The 19257-nt window shown below is 37.7% G+C and overlaps 1 protein-coding gene across 5 annotated transcripts in view; it reads left to right on the top strand.

Moving 5' to 3' along the window:
- The window catches only part of PAPSS1 (3'-phosphoadenosine 5'-phosphosulfate synthase 1), a 103641-nt gene that overhangs the window by 66678 nt on the left and 17706 nt on the right, over positions 1–19257 (top strand). For all 5 annotated transcript variants that reach the window (XM_005555626.5, XM_015450723.4, XM_015450724.4 and 2 more), the window contains 2 exons: positions 2349–2617; positions 18676–18905. In XM_005555626.5, the coding sequence (XP_005555683.3) occupies positions 2349–2617; positions 18676–18905 (499 nt within the window). The remainder of the gene's footprint in view (positions 1–2348; positions 2618–18675; positions 18906–19257) is intronic.

The following is a 19257-nucleotide window of genomic DNA, read 5'->3' as shown; positions in this document are numbered from 1 at the left end:
TCACCAGTCTTGTGGTAATAGTGTGGAGGAGTAAGTGAAGGAATCTTGTCATGTCCTACTGGAGTTGAGGGAACTATATTCCTTTTAATGTGTATTTACTCTTTTAGGTAACGTCTGTGCTCCCCTGCTCTGACTAGACTGCAAGCCCCTGGAGGGCAGGCCAATTTCACTACTTCCTCAGGCTCAGCATGTCTCCAACTGCATTTGCATCCTGTCCCTGTTGGATTTCTTCCCTGTCACTGGCTGTTGTGTAAAGTTGGATAGGGGAAGAAGACCTGTTTGAAGATAGATCTTGTGAAGAGATGAGGAAGGCTGAGTGTGCTGGTAATTAGTGTGCTGCAAATGAGATGCAGGGAACAGAAGGGACTCATTACATGTGGAGGACAGGGCAAGAAAGGAAGCTGAGCCTCTAAGGTGGGTAATGGTGAATTGCTGGTGAGGTGCCTGTGGAGCACTAAGAGGCGGTTGAGGAGACAGTAGTCTGAGTTTGGGTAGAGTTCTGGTCAGAAGACACAGTTTGTAAATCACTAGTACCTAGGGCTCTGCTCAGTGACCTCAGGCACCTGAGAGCAGAGTTGGGAGGGGCTTGACGGGGAGGGCGGCGCCTGTCCTTGCTGTTGTCATAGTGTGGCTTTATTCACTAGTGTGTAGACTGTGGTCTGTCAGATGAGCCTTCATGAGATGTCCCCGTTATTCTTTGAGCACTTCCCTTCTTAGTGGTACAAAAAGGTGTTCCAGCTCATGTTGTACTTTCCTTGCCCCAGCTAAAAGCTGCCATTTGCCAAGGAGCTCTTGTTTATTTAAGTGGGGAATGGTATTTAGAACGTAAAATTTGGGCTTTTGTTTTGCTTCTTGCCACTGGGTAGTCACTGTTTGTGGGACCAAACGATGGTCCTACAAAAAAAAAGAAAAAAAAGGATAAAATGAAGAGGTGTGTGTGTGTGTATATCTGTAGTTCTAGTGGTCAAAAGGGATATTTTGGGATCTTTTATGTCCATATGTATAACAAAATTTGAAGTACATTGAAAAGGATAGAAAAATGTTAGGTCTATATCCATTGAGAAGGATAGAAAAATGTTAGGTCCATATGTAAAACAAACTTTGAAGTACATTGAGAAGGATAGAAAAATGTTAGGTCTATATCCATTGAGAAGGATAGAAAAATGTTAGGTCCATATGTAAAACAAAATTTGAAGTACATTGAGAAGGATAGAAAAATGTGAGGTCTATTTCCCTCCTCCCATCCCAAAGCAAAATAATTTTAAATGCTTGTATATCAAGACTTTTCTGTCTTTTGTACCTAATGTCGTATCAGCTGTTTCCTTTGTGAAAACCAGCCCTGTTCTGTTCATGTATAAAGGTAACGTGAGGAACTTCCAAGAGTAGTGATCATGCTGTAAATCTTGGATTTTACATGATGTGGCAAAACAAAAACAAAAAATTCCAGTTAAGTAGGATGCCACAGTCTTCCTGTGATACCTTTTTGTTATGGTGATAGAAGAGGGTCAGAATTGAGAGTAAATTGGAGAAAATGTACTATTTGGCTTACAGATTGTTAGAGGAGAGAGGCTGTTCCTCTCTCTGAGTCGACCTTGGATCAGCATGGCATGATGCTTTGTCAGGTATTGTGAGGGCGGCGAAATACAGAGCTCCTCTAACCGGATTAGACAGGTCTCCTGCTAGCAAGCACCAGGTAGGAATGAAGCCAGGGTTGTAAGCAGGAGATAAGGAGTTAACCAGTTTCATCTGTCTAGTAGTTTTCATTGTTTTACGGGATATTGTTGCTAAACTATAATCTAGAATTCAGACCTTCGATCATAAAACAAAATATGGTTCTAGTCGAGCAGAGTAATCGTAAGTGAGCATGTTTGGACAGTAAGTAAATTTTTGAAACTACAAATATATGTCTCTACCTTTCTGTCTCCCTTAGTAAAGCATTATCTTAGGTCCTTTGGAGGGATTGATCTGATGGGTAACTGAGGCACAGACCAAAAATTTATATCTGTGGTAAGCAGTGGATCCACGATGTTAGAATCAGAAAGTCTGATGATTGCTCTCATTTCCCATGAATGCAAGAAAGTAATTCTTATAAATCCATGATTGCTATATTACATATCCTCAGATAAGTATGATTTACTTAATATTGTATAGTAGAAGTATAGGTCATGTTATCCTAGAGTAAATGGTCAGAGCAGAACATTTTTTTTTTTTTTTACCAGTTTTCTGATTTCTGAGTTTGCATATGTTTGCTTAATCCTGAGTATCAAGTTTTAAGAAAAATTGCGTATCCTTTGGAAGGTAATCTGTTAGAAGCGTGCTATTCTTAACTCTGGAAATTCTCTTTTCAGATGCTGTCTTTGCATTTCAATTACGCAACCCAGTGCACAATGGACATGCCCTGTTAATGCAGGATACCCATAAGCAACTTCTAGAGAGGGGCTACCGGCGCCCCGTCCTCCTCCTCCACCCTCTGGGTGGCTGGACAAAGGATGATGACGTTCCTTTGATGTGGCGTATGAAGCAGCATGCTGCAGTGTTGGAAGAAGGAGTTCTGAATCCTGAGACGACAGTGGTGGCCATCTTCCCATCTCCCATGATGTATGCCGGACCAACAGAGGTAGACTGCTTGTAAGATTTTCACTGCAGCAGTGTTAAAGCCACTCTTACCAACACAGCTAGCGTCACCATCCAATTGCTTTTTCTCTGCTGTGTAGGCCTGTTCCAAACATTTAGCATACATGACATCCTCTCCTGCTCATTAGGGATGTTCCCTGGATGTTAGGGACAGCCTTGAGAAAGGAAAGGTGGGGAGAGGTTTCACTTGCTCTTGTGGGTCTTAGTGCCAGTTGTGAAGGAGGGGATGTTCCCTGCAAACAGGGCTGGATGTGTTTGGGAAGTTATGCCACAAGCTCCTCTTGTAATTGCTGGCCACATTGCAGACACAACAACAACACTGATCTTGTCCCGTTACCAAAGTTCTAGGTCTTTGTTAAAGAGGGGAGCTGGGCAAAGCCTTTTTGTTTATATTCTTCTCTGTGTCCTTGTGTTTTCAGATATAGGCACATTCCTTTCCTCTAGGTATAGGATGGGCACCTCTGGAATGAGGGTCTTTTGACCTACTTCAGGGGAAGATCTGCTACATTTTTATGACTGCCTTAGGGGAAGGTGAGAGTGGCTTGGTTTTTTCTGCTGTTTTCTCAAATGCCAAGGTGCCATATTTTGGAGTAGTGTGTCCTGAACCGTATCAGTATGCTAGCTGCAGCAACTCCTTCCCTGGCCTCAGATTCAGCTCTGCTCACTACCTGCAAGAGCATGGTCTAGTGGAAATAATACAAGACTGTTGCCGAGCAGTCCAGGCACAGTTCTGGGCCTGGGTTGCCACCAGCTGGTTTGTAATCTCACATTAGACTTCTTGAGACCTCTCTAGACTATGTTTAAGTGCACAGTAAGTGGAATAGGTAGGACTAAGGGTTCTTTAAGATTCTGTCCCATTCTGATCAGTTCCTAATTTGTCTTATTTTCTTTTAACTTCACATTGACGTATACACACACACACACACACACACACGAGAAAGTATACATGAAAAAGTATATATGATTTGAGTTGCAGACGTATTAAAAGAAAAAGCACATCTTTCATAGATGCAAGTAAATGAATTTTTCCCATTGGAACAGCGGCATACAATCAGCTTCCAGATTAAAAAAAAATTTTATCAGCACCCAGAAGTTTTTCTTCTTGCCCCTTTCTGTTCACTACTTGTCCTCCCCATAGGAGTCATCAGTACCCTCACATTAACATCATAGGCCCAATTAGCTTGTCTTTAAGATTGGATACCCTGGGAGCAGACTCTGAGAGTGAGGTGAGAGTTCAGGAAGTCTCTTAGGGAGAACTCTTGGGATCAACACCTCTGGAAGGGAAGAGAAAGGAAGGGAGCAGGATTCTGTAGAGGGGGAGGTCGAGCTACAAGTCAGTCTCAGTGGAGGCTTTAGTTGAGTCCATGGGGAGCTCTGGAAAGGCCCTTCAGAGATGTCCAAAGTTGCATGGGAAATAGGCATTATACCTCAGTGTTTCCAGGGGTTGGCTGCCCATGGGAGGGGGCTTACCTTTGGGTGCTGCTTCTCCTTTCAATAGAAGCAATTTCTGAGCGGGGTGACAGCTGCTGGGTGTCTGCTGGCAGCCGAGAACCTGGAGAGCCCGCTCCCTTCCTGCAGAAGGCCTGAGTATTGCATCACAGCATTAAGTCGAGCTGGTTTTTAAAATTTCTGTAATTCAAATCATACCACATATGCTCTTTTGTGTCTGGCTTCTTTCACTTTACATTGTGCTTGTGAAACTCACCTCTATTGTTATGTAATTAGTGGCAGATTGTTCATTCTTGGGGCTGTGTGGTGTTTCGTTGTGTGATTATACCCAATATTGTTGATGGGCATTTGGGCACTTTACAGATTTTTGCTCTTAAGAATAGTGCTGGCGTGAAGAGTTAAGTGCATGTGTTTTTGTGGACATTTCTGTTAGTTATACCAGGGAGGAGAATTGCTAGGTCCTGGGATATGTATTTGTTCAGTGTTAGTAGATTCTGCCAGTCAGTTTTTTGATGTGGTTGTACCAGTTTACACTCCCATCAGCAGTGTATTGCCTCATCAGTACTTGAGTATCCTTTTCATTTTAGCCATTTTGGTCCTTTAGTCCTGATTACTTAGCCAAGCACTCTGTAATACTTTTCCTACTTCTTAACCAGCCTCAAAAAATCTCCTCATTGAACCAGTTTCACTGAAATGGAGTCTTAGTAAATGCGTTGTAGTTATAAAGGATTGAGAAATAGAATATAATGATAGTCCATATTTTATTGATTTCTTACTATATTTTTCAGACAATATTCTGAATGCTTTACATATGTTAACTAAATCCTTATAAAGATTGCTAGTTAATGTATAACTTATAAGTTATTTGTTTTAAGTTTTATGTTAGGTTTTATAACTTATGTTATAAGGATTAATCCTTATAAGAGGGTAGGTACTATTGTTATTCACAATTCACAGCTGAGGAACCTCAAGTAGGGAGGTTAAACTATGTTCGAGATCACATAGTAGTAGTAAATGGTAGAGATAAAATCTAAACCTAAGTAATCTGGCTCCAGAGCTATGTACTATAATTTCACATAATTTTTAATATTATTATATAACATTAAGATATTTTTAAAAATGTGTAGCCACATCTTTTTTGAAAAGACTAGAAATAAATTCTTATCATATCCTATAAGAGTTCCAAAATAGTGAGTTAGGATGGCCCTAGCAACATTCGTTAGAGGTGGAATCTCCAAACAAACTTATTTTTTTTTCAGAGCCTAGAGTTGTGGGTTGTGATATTCTTTGTATAATATGTATTCTTAATCTTTGTATTCTTACAATACCTGACTCGTGATATTGGTATTATCTGCCTATATTTCTGTTGTTGAGAGGAGCAAATAGGATCAATGTAAATCATGTAACACATTGCCTGGCTCATGACAATATGTGGCAATTGGGCTTCCTTTAAAAAACTGCTTTGCTGCAAATTCTCAGCATTTCCAGGATTCTGGCCCCACATCCAAGGAACTGTCTATATCTCTAGGCTGCTTCATAAGTCTATGAAGTCCTAGAGTTTGATTATGACAGGGAGCCTGGGATGACCTACTGCCTAACAGGTTTCATGTCAGAGCGTGTGTCTTAGCCCTGATTTGGGATATCCTTTGGTGTTTAATAATGTATAAAGCTAATATAAAGAAATTGAAAATACCCATTTTATGAGTGCCTATGCATGTGTCACTCACTGAATAGCTGCTTTGCATGCATTAGGTTACCCCACAACTTGGTGAGGAAGGTTTTATTCTTGTTTTACCAGTGAGATTACTGAAGCACAGAGAGGCTAAGTGACTTAACTGTAGTCTGTCAAAGAAGACCAGAGCTGTACAGTGATTAAAGTAATAAAAACAGAACTTTATTCAGGAAGTATTGCAACAGGAGAATAAAGACCTCAGTGTAGAACTGGGCTCAACTCTGAATACAGCATAGACAGGTGGGGATTGATAGCCAAGGACAGGGTGGAGGTAAGTGGATGGAAAACTACTGAGAGGAAACATTGGAAGCAGGGGATTCTGGGATAAGTGGGATTTTTGCTGAAGGCAGGCCAGGATCATCAGGTACCTGGGAAGTGGGTGGAAGATAAGGAATTTGATCAGATAATGAGGGTGAGCAGATACTGAGAATAGAGGATTCTCAATAAACAAACTTGGCAAGATTTTTGCTACAGTTGGGCAATGCAGGCCTGATAAGGATGGACACCAAAGGTCAAGGCTTAGAGGGCTCAGAGGAGCCTGACTAGTTAGTGTCTGTCTAGGAGAGACGCAGAACTGGAACTGAAACTTGGGCCTATTTTTTTTTCTTCTAGGGCTCCTTGCTGCCAGGAAGCCTCAAAGTAACTTTGGGCTTTGGCATTTGGAGGGAAGGCCAAGAAGTTAGTTGTTCTGGGTGCCTACAGAGCTCCCAGGTTTTCTAGGGAGACTAAGAGGCACGTTAAAGCTGTGTCTGCCTCTACATCTCTGTCTGGAGTGTGAATTGTGAGCGTAAGAGATGTGGTTCTTTTCAGGAAGGCCCAGCTCTGATGCCTGAGCAAAAGGTGGTTTTTTAACTTCTGAGTTTGTGAAGAATAAGCTTTAGAAATTCTAGTAAACATCTTAATATTTCAGACCATGAAGTGTTTTAATGTTTTTGGACTGGCAGTATTTAGGCTGTTGGATTGCGCTGCTTAGGAAAAGTATCTCTTTTTCTCAAGGACCTAACTTGTGTGTTTGACTTATTTGGCTTATTTGCAGCCATAAGTGAAGAATTTTTTTGTAATAAAAAAACACCCTCATTTTTGTAGCTTTTCCAGTGACATCAGGAAAAAGTCTGTCAGTAATGCTTATTTGCCAGCTAATAATAATAAAATAAAAACAATGACTCTTTAATCGTTTTCTGTAGGTCGTTTAGAAGGCATTGGTACCAGATTTGTTTCCTTAGCACAAATGCTTTTCAGAACCATGAGCAGCTGTTAAGCCTATTTGGTTATCAACAGGATGTTCCTGATTTTCCAGTCTGTAAAGATTTTATGGCTTGAATCCTAAATTCCATTTCAGGAATGGAGGAGGCGAGGATGTGGAGGGAGTGTTAACTTTCTAATGCTAAAATGGTGTTATAGATACACATTTTGTCTTTCTGAGGTATTAATTGACTATGTAGGAAATTCTGTTTGTCTCATCTCACTAAATACTAAGTCCATTTTTGTGAAGGATAAATAATACTTTCTAAGACCTGTGACATGAAAGTGTCAAAAGTAAGATGTTTTTGAGAATGTGGATATATGTTACTAACAGATATACCCTTGGTTTATGAAGTTTTAATGAGGATTACCAGTTGAATTTGGGGGAAAATGCAGTTGGAGGTAGAGATTATCCTTTGCGGTGAAAATTACCCATGCACTGTTAAATAACTCTTTAAAAGAAACTGATTCTGTGTAAGCGAGTGGATACCCTTCACCAGGGACAGTAGAACATACTATGACATGGATGCCAGTGTGCTTGTTTAATTAGTCCATGCTTTACAACAGTATTTGGAGCAATGAGTAGGGTGTCTGTTAGGATATAAACTTGTTCTTCCCTCTACACACTTCCAAGAGCTCTAGCAACTGATGTTACTTCTTGAGATCTGAGTCTAATTATATAAGCCATAGACACCTAAGTTTTACTTGTACCTTTGACTCTCTTTGGGGGTCTTTGTTAATTTTGTCTTCTCATTTATCTTGTTCCAAAGTTTCTTGAGTAGTATGATACTGTTCACAATCTCTTTTCCAAAATCTTTAGGATTATGTATTACTTATTTCTCCTGATGGGTCTGGGATGGTACCCCCATGTTAAAGCACATTAATATTCCTGTAGCAAAGGGAATGATTTTTCTCACAAATAGGGTCGGCAAAAAGGCTGATTGAAACTTCCTCAGTTTTGATCAGGTTTTGCTACCAAGTGAGTTACAAAACTAGGTTTTTAGATTTCAGAAGTTTCGATAAGCAATTGTGGGCCTGTACCACAAATACATTTAGAGTGTGTTGATTTACTTTGAAAGTAATTTTGGGGATCCCTGTAGTCTTTTTTATATACTTTTGGCTTATCTATGTCTTGAGAACTGAACTTATTTCATTAGGAAACATCAGATTTTGCAGGTGTTATAGGTTGCTTTTCATAGGGGAAAAATGTCATTTTTTTTTTCTCTTAATAGAGTTTCAGTTCAGAATTTGTTCTTGCTTGTTTCTTTACTAAAGCAGTATCAAATTCAGATTTGTCTGTTAGTCTGATTTTTCAGGTTTTCTGATTTCCCAGGTAGGTAATCTATACAGCTTCCTCCCTAAGTGTCCTTGACACAGTGTCAGTAGCTCAGTATGAATATGAATGTGTGGGTTTTGGGATCTCACAGACCCAGGTCCAAAGACTTGATCCTTCACTAGTTCTTTTTGCAGCTAGGATATGTTATTTGAATTCTCCAAGTCCCTGTTTTCTTATTTGTAAAACAGGAATAATAACTTTTGCTTTAAACGTTAAATAATATTTATAAAACATTTTGTACAGTGACTGGCATATTAGGAAGAGCTTGTTAATTGTTACCTAGTTTAATTTCCTCTTCTCACCCTAATGAAGGACCTCATGAAATATTTTCCAGTGCCTTATCACCATGGTTGCCTTCCTCTATTTTCTTAGAATAATAATCAGTGGGAGGGCAGAGAGCCTCTTGAGGGCCCCTGGGTTTGAGGGGCAGGAAGAAGAGGTGGAGGCTGAGCGTTTCCGGGCTTGCTGTCTCTACTCTGAGCCCCCACTCTGGGAGGGCTGATACTGTCCTCACCTGACTGGGGGTCTGGGCTCAGCCAGGGCAAGGTCACTTCCAAGAATAAAAGTAGTTTGGTTGCTGATTGTTCTGAAAAAAATGCAGCTCTTACATTTGAGGTATATCTTTTTGGAGATTGAGACATTATTCTTAAAGATAAAGGAAATTTGGGGGAAATTCTGTATATGTTGTATTGGACCTCATATATGAAATAAATAATTCAGACTCCATAATCTAGACTCCCTGTCAGCCCTTAAAATTGTTTGAGAGTTTTTGTAAGGTATGTTTAATTCTCTCCTACAAGATGAAGAATGAAACGTCTAAGTAACTTTCATAATTTTTGCATTGCAAACTAGAAATGTGACTCTCATGAGGCAACTGTTCAGTATCAGTACAGAGTAATAGAACTTAATAGAGGCACTTAGAATATCAGTTGTATTAATACAAAGAAGATCAAAAGCCACAGTATCAGGAATCTGTATGCTGGGAGGATGAGCGTTGCCTTTCACTTGCCTGTCTAGATTCTCCCAGTCAGCTTGAAGAGTTTAAAATAATTCCAATCTCTGGAAAATCAAGAGGCAGGCCACTATGATTCGGGAATTTCAAGAAAATGTATTAATGCTAGATAATGTACAACCAAGATTAGGGATATTTTAATATCAAACTCATCAGATTAATTAAGGTATAGATTTTTTACACAGCAAAATTAGGTAATGCATTTGACTTCCTAAGGAATTTTTATACATTTTTGACAGTCTAGAAAATAATATTCAAACATTTACTAAAAAAAAGTTTCTGTGCCTGATGTTCTTTTATAAACCCTTTGAGTATATAAAGTTGGCCTTAGAGAATGTTGACTTTAATAAAATTTATTACACTTAAATAAATGCAGATTTTGGTGTGAAGATACAAAGAAATAAACTACTTAAGTGGGACTTAAAATTTAATTGTTCAATTCATTATTCTCAGTATTTTTAATTCAGAAAAATTGAAAATGTCATATATCTAATCTGCCAGATTTCTGGAACAGTGAAATTTCTCAACCGTTAGGTGTGGGGAGAGAATGGTTTAGTGGTAGTGGTATTATATGTAAGCGGTATAGTCCATTTTATAATTTTATAATGTAACTTTAAATTTGAAAAGTATGTTTTTAATTTGTTTTTGTTTTAGAAACTACTGAAAATAAAATTTACCAAAGTCTTTGCCAGGTTTGGAAGTGGGGAGATAAGTGATAGACACTATTTTCAAATGGATTTGGAATGTATATAAACATCAGGTTTATAAAAAGGGGCATGAATTAAAAGGTTAAGAAACTCTTCTCAATAACGTGCCATATTGGGATGAATCTAGAACTATTCTAACTCTGAAGGATTTTATATTATAAATGTTGTGTGTGGAGATACGTAACTGAGGTTCTTATCTATCAGCAATCATTGACTTATTAGTCATGTGGTATCTTAACCTATGATGGATGGCAAGGAGAAGCCATTATAGAATTAAAATTTTCATAGATAAATTTTTTAAAGCATTGACTGTAATTTGGATCAGAAACTACTTTCCTATTCTCACTATTGGATAGTAAACTTAACTAATTCTTACTGGTATGACTCACAGTATGGAAATTAAGTAAAAATTTGAGTAAACCTTAGCTCCACAAATGTCCTTGGGAAGGAAATTTTGAAACAAATATCTGTTTATTTTAATTATAGTTATTTATTTTTAGTAACCCATATTCTGCCTTCCATTTTGATAAGACAATTCTCAAACCCTATCTAAAGGTGAAATGAGATAATTGTTGAACCTAAGTATTATTTACTTGAATTTGGTCCTCCTGGCCTCCCCTGCTTTTTCATTTTCTTGAATAAGGCAGTGTGGAAATTTTGTACCACATCGTGAATCAGGTCCACACTGGGGATGTCATTATTCTGTTTCCAGAGTGTAAGCCCTGCCTTACACTCCAGAGTGTTACCCATTTGGTCTCTTCGAATTCATACTTCTCATCACTCTCATTCCTCCTTTTGCTTGAGTTGCACGCTTCTGCTGTCGTTTTACTAGTAAGCGAATTCAGCGAGTGATTTTCCAAAATCAGATTCTCTAGGGCATGATGATTGTGATAGAGATCAAGGCCTAGAATGTTTGTTTCGTTTCTCCACAACGTTTCTATTATGTATTTTGTATTGTAAAACTGCTTCTTAAAGTTCCTATATTATAAATATCTTCTTATGTTAATTTAGATATTGATCTTTTTTGAAATGATGGCACAGTTCCCTGCTGTTTAGGAATTTAATTCAATAACAACACCCAATTGAAGGATCTTTGGATTAGTTTCTGTCTTTTGACAACCTGTAATGAATCCTAAAGTGAACCTTTTTGCATATTTGCCTCACAATATTTCTGGAATTGAAATTGCTTGGGGTTTTTGACATATTATCAAAATCTTGCCTTTCAGATGTCTTATACCCAGTTTTCTTTCACATAAGCAGAGCAAAGTAGTATAATACGGTTTAAAAAGGTAGTCACTGTGCACTCACACACCTGCTTTGTCACTGACTTTGAAATGCTGGAAGCTTGAAAGTTTGTGACTGACAAGATAAACAGAGAAGCACACTTACTAAGCCGGGGTCTCTGTGTACCTACGTCACCAAGTCCGTGAAATACCACAGCTTCCAGAAAATGCAACTGTTGTGCTATTTTGGGCGATAAGAATATTTTAAAGTCTTTATAAAGTAATGTTTATTATGTAATTTTTTAGTTTCATGGTCCCAGCATGTAGATTATTCTTTCTGTAGGGTTATTACCAGCATATAAATTTATGTTAGTGGTTTTATTTTTAAAATGTTAACTCACTGGTCACCTCCTATTGTTTCTCCTTTTTGTTTCCTATAATTGCCTCACTTTATCATAAAAAACAGTTTGTAGGAGATTGGAAGTATGTAGAGGAAAACAGTCCTTATTTGCTCCACCTGTTTCCTTTAATTATTGGCCTGCTTTTAAATGCAGAGGTCATTGAATTGACGTGTTGGATGAGCATCTTCTTGGCTTTGTTGATAACAAAAAGAATCATATTTGTGGAGATACTTTTCTCTTTAATTCTTATGTTTATTTTAAACTGTACCCTAGTGAAAAAACATCAGCAAGTGTATACCATATTAATGCTTGGGAATAAAATACGGTATGAAAGATTAGATTTTTTTTTCCCTCAAATTTTTTCTCTCACTTTTTGTTTTTAGCAGTCATCTTTAGGGAACATGTCTTTTTCAGACAGTAGGTTTCTCTGGTCAAGGAACTGGAAATTGATGAAGTCTATCTAAGGAAGTGTATTCATGTTTTAGTCAACGCCAATAGAATATAAAAAAGAAGGAAAAATAAAACATTTTAGAAAAACTTTAAAAATACGTCTAGAATAGGCTGGGCGCAGTGGCTCACGTCTGTAATCCCAGCACTTTGGGAGGCCGAGGCGGGTGAATCACGAGGTCAGGAGATCGAGACCATCCTGGCTGACACGGTGAAACCCCATCTCTACTAAAAATACAAAGAAATTAGCTGGGCGTGGTGGCGGGTTCCTTAGTTCCAGCTACTCTGGAGGCTGAGGCAGGAGAATGGTGTGAACCCGGGAGGCGGAGCTTGCAGTGAACCGAGATTATATCACTGCACTCCAGCCTGGGTGACAGAGCGAGACCCCGTCTCAAATATATACATATGTCTAAAATAGTGTAGAAATTTTGGATCTTGTGAATATTTTTCTTAAATTTAGCCATCTTTTAATTTTTTTTCCAACTTGTGTAATGTATACAAAATCTTATGGTTCATATACTTTGCAATACATTTAAGCAGTGTGAGTTAGGAACCCTATGCACCAAATTAGGTAAAATATGAACTACGTTTTAAGAAATGTATTTCTTTGTTTGCGTTTATTTTAAATGATGTGTAGATAACATATCTTGTTAATTATGTCGGTAAATTTGAAGCTTAATAAAATGTTCCCCCATTTACTTGGAAAAAGTAAAACATGGTAGGAATGTAAATTAATATTACTTCCTAAAAATATCTTGAATGGACCGCAAATGCACAGAATTGGATTAATCATAATCTGTGGTACGTGATGCCTTGTCATTAGCCTCTGAATTAATTACTCTTTTTAATTTTGATGATGTATGTATTTGTTATTTTTAAAAACTGTTTAATGGCCAGGCATGGTGGCTCACACCTGTAATCCCAGCACTTTGGGAGGCTGAGGTGGGAGGGTCATTTCAGCACAGGAGTTCGAGACTAGCCTGGAGAACACGGCAAGACCTTGTCTCTACAAAAAATAAAAAAATAGCCGGGCATGGTGGCTCATCCCTGTGGTCCTAGCTACTTGGGAGGCTGAGATGGGAGGATTGCTGAGCCTGGGAGACTGAACCTGCAATATACCATTTTTGTACCACTGCACTCCAGCCTGGGTGACAGAGTGAGACCCTGTCTCAAAACCAATAAACAGACTATATAATGAACAACATAGAATTGCTGCTAACCTGATAAATATGACTTATGTCTAACAGGTACTCCTACCAATCCCCTTCTCACACTGCCATTCCCATCATCCACTGCCCCCCCACCGCCCAGATAATCTCTGTCCTGAATTTTGTATTTTTTCCCTTATCTTTACACACTTACACACACAGTTTTATTTCATGTACATATGCTTAAATGATATATTGTTTCATTTTACTTGCTTCCAACTTTGTGTTTTGGGACTTGCTTTCATTGCTTATGGCACTTATGGGAACATTTATGTTACTAAGATTCATGTGCTTATGTATGACATATATGTCATATATGTGACATAGTATTTCATTCTGAAAATATGCCACAATTTATCTGTTTCCCATTGTTAAGTATTTATGTTATTTCCTTTTTTATTGGGTGTGTTCTATTTTTGTTTTATATTGTTTTTGTGCATGTGAACAAAGTTTCTTCTAGGAATGGAATTTCTGGATCCTGTGAAATGCAAATATCCAACTTGAAATGGTAACAAAATTATTTTTAAAAAAGATTGTATCAGTTTACACTCTCACACTCTGAGTGATAAAACTGAAATGATCTGCAAGTTATTTGACAGTTATCACCTTTTGGGGGAGGTGATTTGATAATGTGTAGCTAAAGTGTTAAAATTGAATGGTTTTTGGCTATCCTTTTTCTTAAGGAAATAATCAGATCTCTTCATGTCCTACATCTCAGTATGATGATTCTGTTCTCTGTATACTACCCTTGTGATGATCTTGTCTCATCTCCTGGCTTTAAATACTTTCTCTATTGCTTATTTTGCTTAAGTATCTATCTCTAATTCACATCTCTTTTCTAAACTTCAAACCCATAGATCCAGCCACCTGAGACTTGAATTATCAAATAGTTCAAACTTATTTAAAATGTTAACTGCCTCATTTTACCCCTTTCATATCTGGTTTATCTATAGCCCCTCCCCATCTAAATTGATTACTGTACTTTGAAAAATCTTGGAATCGTCACTGAAAAATCTTGGACTCATGATTGACTCCTCTCTTTCTGTTATACTCCATGCCTGATCTATCTACAAAAATGCTGCTGCCGCCTCTTTCAAAATATATTTGAATTCTGCCATGGTTGTGATGGAGTAACTGATACTTGGCTTTGCCCTCATACGTTGGACTTGCCTTCTTGCTGAAAATAGTAATAAAATTAAGTATGTAAAACGCCTGTTTAAAAGAATTGGAAAATAGGCAGTGCAGGAAAATGATCCCTGAGAGATGGAAAACACACAAAATAGACCCCATCTTTACCCTGGTTCTCTGCCTGGAGACAATTTCCAGAGCTCAGCATGTGTAGTTGGAACCCAAGTAGAGGACAGTGGTCCTGTTAAGCTAAGGAAGCAGAGATTTTGGAGCTGCTGAAGCAGACATGCTGAGTGTTTACAGGAGTGGAGGGGCAACAGGAGTGCACTAGTGTCTGCATTAGGAGGGCCACAGTGAAGTGGTCACTGGGCTCAGACCATGGCTTTGAGATGGGTGAAGAACTGTGTGCATTGTGCTTGCTGCTGGAACAGAGTGCCGCCAGGTATTCCCATACACAGTCGCCACTGACAGATTATACAGCAGGAACAAGAAAGCAAAATGTAGCTTATCAGGACCAGGAAGAGAACCCTCTTTCTTCTACAGTGTCTTTCTAAAGTCCTGAACTGATAGAACTTAATGCTATGCTCACTGTAAAGGGAAAATGCTTAAAGGAGTTTAATCCATTATCGCAGAATAGGTACTGAGGGTGGATTTGGAATTGAGAGGCAAAAGATTGATGACTAACACAGAAGGCTAGACTAGACCTGCCCCACAGGGTCTAATGCCAAGCCTCAAAAACAGAAGAAGTGCCTGTAAATAACCTGCCTGCTAAAATCAAGTCTTCACACTCTGAAGGAAAACAATACAATGCAGACTCCTTAAATCGTCCACAAGTCCAGCATACAATAACAAATTACTGGAAGCATACAATAGCAAATTACTAGAAGCAGCAGCAAAATGTGATTTATAATCTAGAGTAAAAACTGTTACTAAAGACATACCTGAGATGATGCTGTTGGAATAAGAGCATTAATGCCTTTAAAAAAAATACATAGTCCTATGGATGGGGAATCTCAGAAGAATGAAAACTGTTTAACAACAACAATAACAACAATAACAAAAAACCCCAGGAAATAATACATCTTGACCTAAGTCTGTCAGGGAGATAAGCAGGAAACTCTCACTGGTTCTCAGTGCCCATTTTATAGGCAGCATGTCATCTTTTTCAGAGGGTGAATTTTCTTTAGAAACTCTGGTTAGGAAGCAATTCATTCAGCTGAGTTTCGCAGGAAATGTTTCACTGAGTAATAGTAACAGCATCAGTGTGTGTGGCTGTATTTCTTGAGGGCCAGGTGCTATCTTGAGTGCTTTCAAATCTTCTATTAACCTTTGGTGTTAAGCATTATTCTCATTTTTATAAATTAAAAGACTGCATTTATGTAAGGAACTTACTTAAGGACACTCAGTCAGTAAGGGGCAAAGCTAGGACTCAAATCTAGGATAGCCTGACTCTTAAGGTCTGTATTCTTAACCAGATATACCATTGATGAAGGCTGACTTACATTCTCTTGACTACAAAGTATAATAACTTTAAAGTAGGTTATAAGTTGACTCACAACAGGTATTCTTGGAAGAGCTTCATGTGTTCTGTTTATTCATGTTTATTCAAAATTTAAAAGTATTCTCATTGGAGAACCATTCAGTAAAATGTAAATGAAAATCATTCAAGTCACCTGCAAGAGAATGTTGACTCATGGTTTTAATTTACTCATATAACCTCTAGAGGAAATCAAAGAAGCAATTAAATTTTCTAGTAATTGTACAAGACTAGAAATTAGAACTGGCCACTGCCACCAATAATGCTCTACCCCCTGGTAAGGTGCTTAATTTTTCTGAGCTTCAGTTTCCTCTCTGATTTTAAAAGGACAAAAGGAATTGGGTTAAATTTTCTGAGCTTCCTTACATATTAAAACTAAGTCAAACATTTCCAGATTATTGACCTTTGGGTACTTGAATGTGATAGACATAGATATTTAATAGGCAAATTAGGTTTACTGAAGTTCAGAGAACTTAAACTGCCCTTTTAATTTCACTCCATATAAGTAGCTTCTAATTTGCATGAGGCAGAAAAGATTTTCCATTTAAGTGGAGTTGCAGAGCAATTAATTGAAGATAAAATTCTGATTGATCCCTTGATTACAGGAGTCTGAACTGAGAGGCCGTATGTCTATCTACTGTGTAGGGACTGAGGGGAATGATCAGAATTGTTGTGAAGAGCTGAATCTGAGGGTGGGTGGAAGAAGTAGTAGCATATATATATATATATATATATACACATACACATATACATATACATATATATATATATATATGGAACAAACATCTGTCAGCATCATACTTTGCTGTATTGTTCATTCAGAACTATGATAGTTCCTTCCTAGTTCTAGGAACTAGGAAAGTGCCAGGGGGCTTTTTAATGGGCCACAATTGGAAGAACTGCATATCACTTTGGCAGTCATTCCTTTGGTCAGTACTCAGTCATATGGCCACACTGCAAGGAACATGGGAATTATGTTAAACTGTGTGCTCATGAAGAAGGTTAGAGCAAGGTACACAGAAACCTGGGAAAACTATGCAAGTGGAAAAAAATCAAGGCAATCTTTAACTCTAGGAAAAACAGTTGTACAAAAAGGGGATTAAAATAGAGATAATAGTGGCGAACATTTATTGTATGCTTACTGTGTGCCAGGTGTTATTCTAAGCCCTCACATGTTTCATTTATTAATTTTCTTAAAACTTCTATGAGATAAATACTATTATAATCCTCACTTTACAAATGAATATTGATTTCACCAAAAATATTGATATCACTGTACCCGTTGGAGAATAAGAACCTCATTAAATACTCAAATGTGGTAGAAAATCTAAGTGAGGTGGAAATAAGGTCTATGTTATATATTATGTAAAATTAAACAGTCAAAACAAAGTGTAAGCATGCTGTTTGAAAACATGCAGGCAAACATCAGTAGAAACAACTGAAAAAGTTAAAACCACTCAGGGTGAACAATTCAGGTGTGAGGTATGGAATTGCCCTCTTACTGTTGCACTTTCTAAACTATGTTGGTAAATAGGTAAGTACCTGGTATGCAGGAAATTATCGGGAGACATAAAATGAAAACAAAACCATAAAAGATGATTTGGTTATTTATGTGTAGTGGTCATCATTTATACCTTATTTTAATATGGAACAGTGATGGTTTTATAAATTACTAAATAATAGAGCCTTACACTGAAAGGGAGCTAAGACCAAATTTCTAGGCCTGAGTTTATCCTAAACTTTATTGATCAGTCACATAACCTTCACTTTCTTCAAATCTTAAGGAGACTGTTGAACTAGAGATGATCTTTTACTGTCACTTTAAGTTCTAAGGTTTCATTATTCCAGGTGTTAGACTAATTTTGGTTTTTTAATAATAGATCTTACTAGGTCCGAAACTAGAGGCTTCAAGGCTAGTTTTGAATGCAAGCATGGCCGTTTACTCACAACCAATCTTTTTTTTTTTTTTTTTTTTTTTTTTAGCTAGTATTGGGCATATGTTACAAGATTAGTTATATATTATATGATTTTCTCAGTACGAGTTTTTGTAAGTACTTACATGTCTTTTTTTATCCAACAGGGTTTTTTTTCTTAACCTGTTAAAGTATAATATACAGAAAAGTTCATAAATTATAAATGTGTATATATCTCAATGAACTTTTACAGTGAGCACACCCTAATTACCAGAACCTAGATACTGGATTAAGAAACAGAGCATTACCATGATTCCAGAAGCTCCTTGCAGTTGCCTCCCTCCAGGGATCAGCCATTATCCTGACTTCTAACCTCAGAGATTAGATTTTGAGCTGTGTAAATGGCATCTGGTAGTTGTGTAAAATCAAACATCTAGACACATGTACATTTACATATAAGTAATACATAAATATATATACATATATATCCATAAATATTTATGCTTTTAATCTTTTGGTTTGGGGGAGATATGTTGTTGTTTTTTGTTAGTTTTGTTTCTGGCTTCCCATGATGATACATCTAAATTTGTTGAGATTTCCTACTGATAATGATTATGTAAAAAGCATATGCATTTATTATCCACTTACTACTTCTAAGTACATAGTCATAAAAGCAAAGTTATCCAAAATGAAACTTTTATTTTAGGTCCAGTGGCATTGCAGAGCACGGATGGTTGCAGGAGCCAACTTTTACATTGTTGGACGAGACCCTGCTGGCATGCCTCATCCAGAAACAGGGAAAGATCTTTATGAGCCAAGTCATGGTGCCAAAGTGCTGACGATGGCCCCTGGTTTAATCACTTTGGAAATAGTTCCCTTTCGAGTGGCGGCTTACAACAAGAAAAAGAAGCGTATGGACTACTATGACTCTGAACAGTAAGTCTTACATTCTTTATACAAATCTTTGAAGTACTTTGTGGTCTAGCTGCACCCAGGGATTTAGCTTGTTGTCTAATCTTTACAACTGTACTGATGACAGGCTTTGTTGTACCCATGTCAGAGAAAGGTAAACCCAGAAAACTAATTTCCCAATATTCTGGAAATTAGAAGTAGAAATAAAACTTGAATCTAGTTTCATGGTTTCAGGAATTTTGTTTTGAAGTCTGTAAGGACAGTATTGTTATTTATCTGCCTACTGTGTCTGCTGTAGCTTACTGAGCATAAGTAGTTTGAGGACTTAGTGATGATTACTCTGGTAAGCCCAGGGAATCTATGTATAGAGAGAGAG

This window comes from Macaca fascicularis, chromosome 5 (genome assembly GCF_037993035.2).
Source record: "Macaca fascicularis isolate 582-1 chromosome 5, T2T-MFA8v1.1".
In the NCBI taxonomy this organism is placed as follows: domain Eukaryota; kingdom Metazoa; phylum Chordata; class Mammalia; order Primates; family Cercopithecidae; genus Macaca; species Macaca fascicularis.
This window is presented reverse-complemented; position numbering and strand designations above follow the sequence as displayed.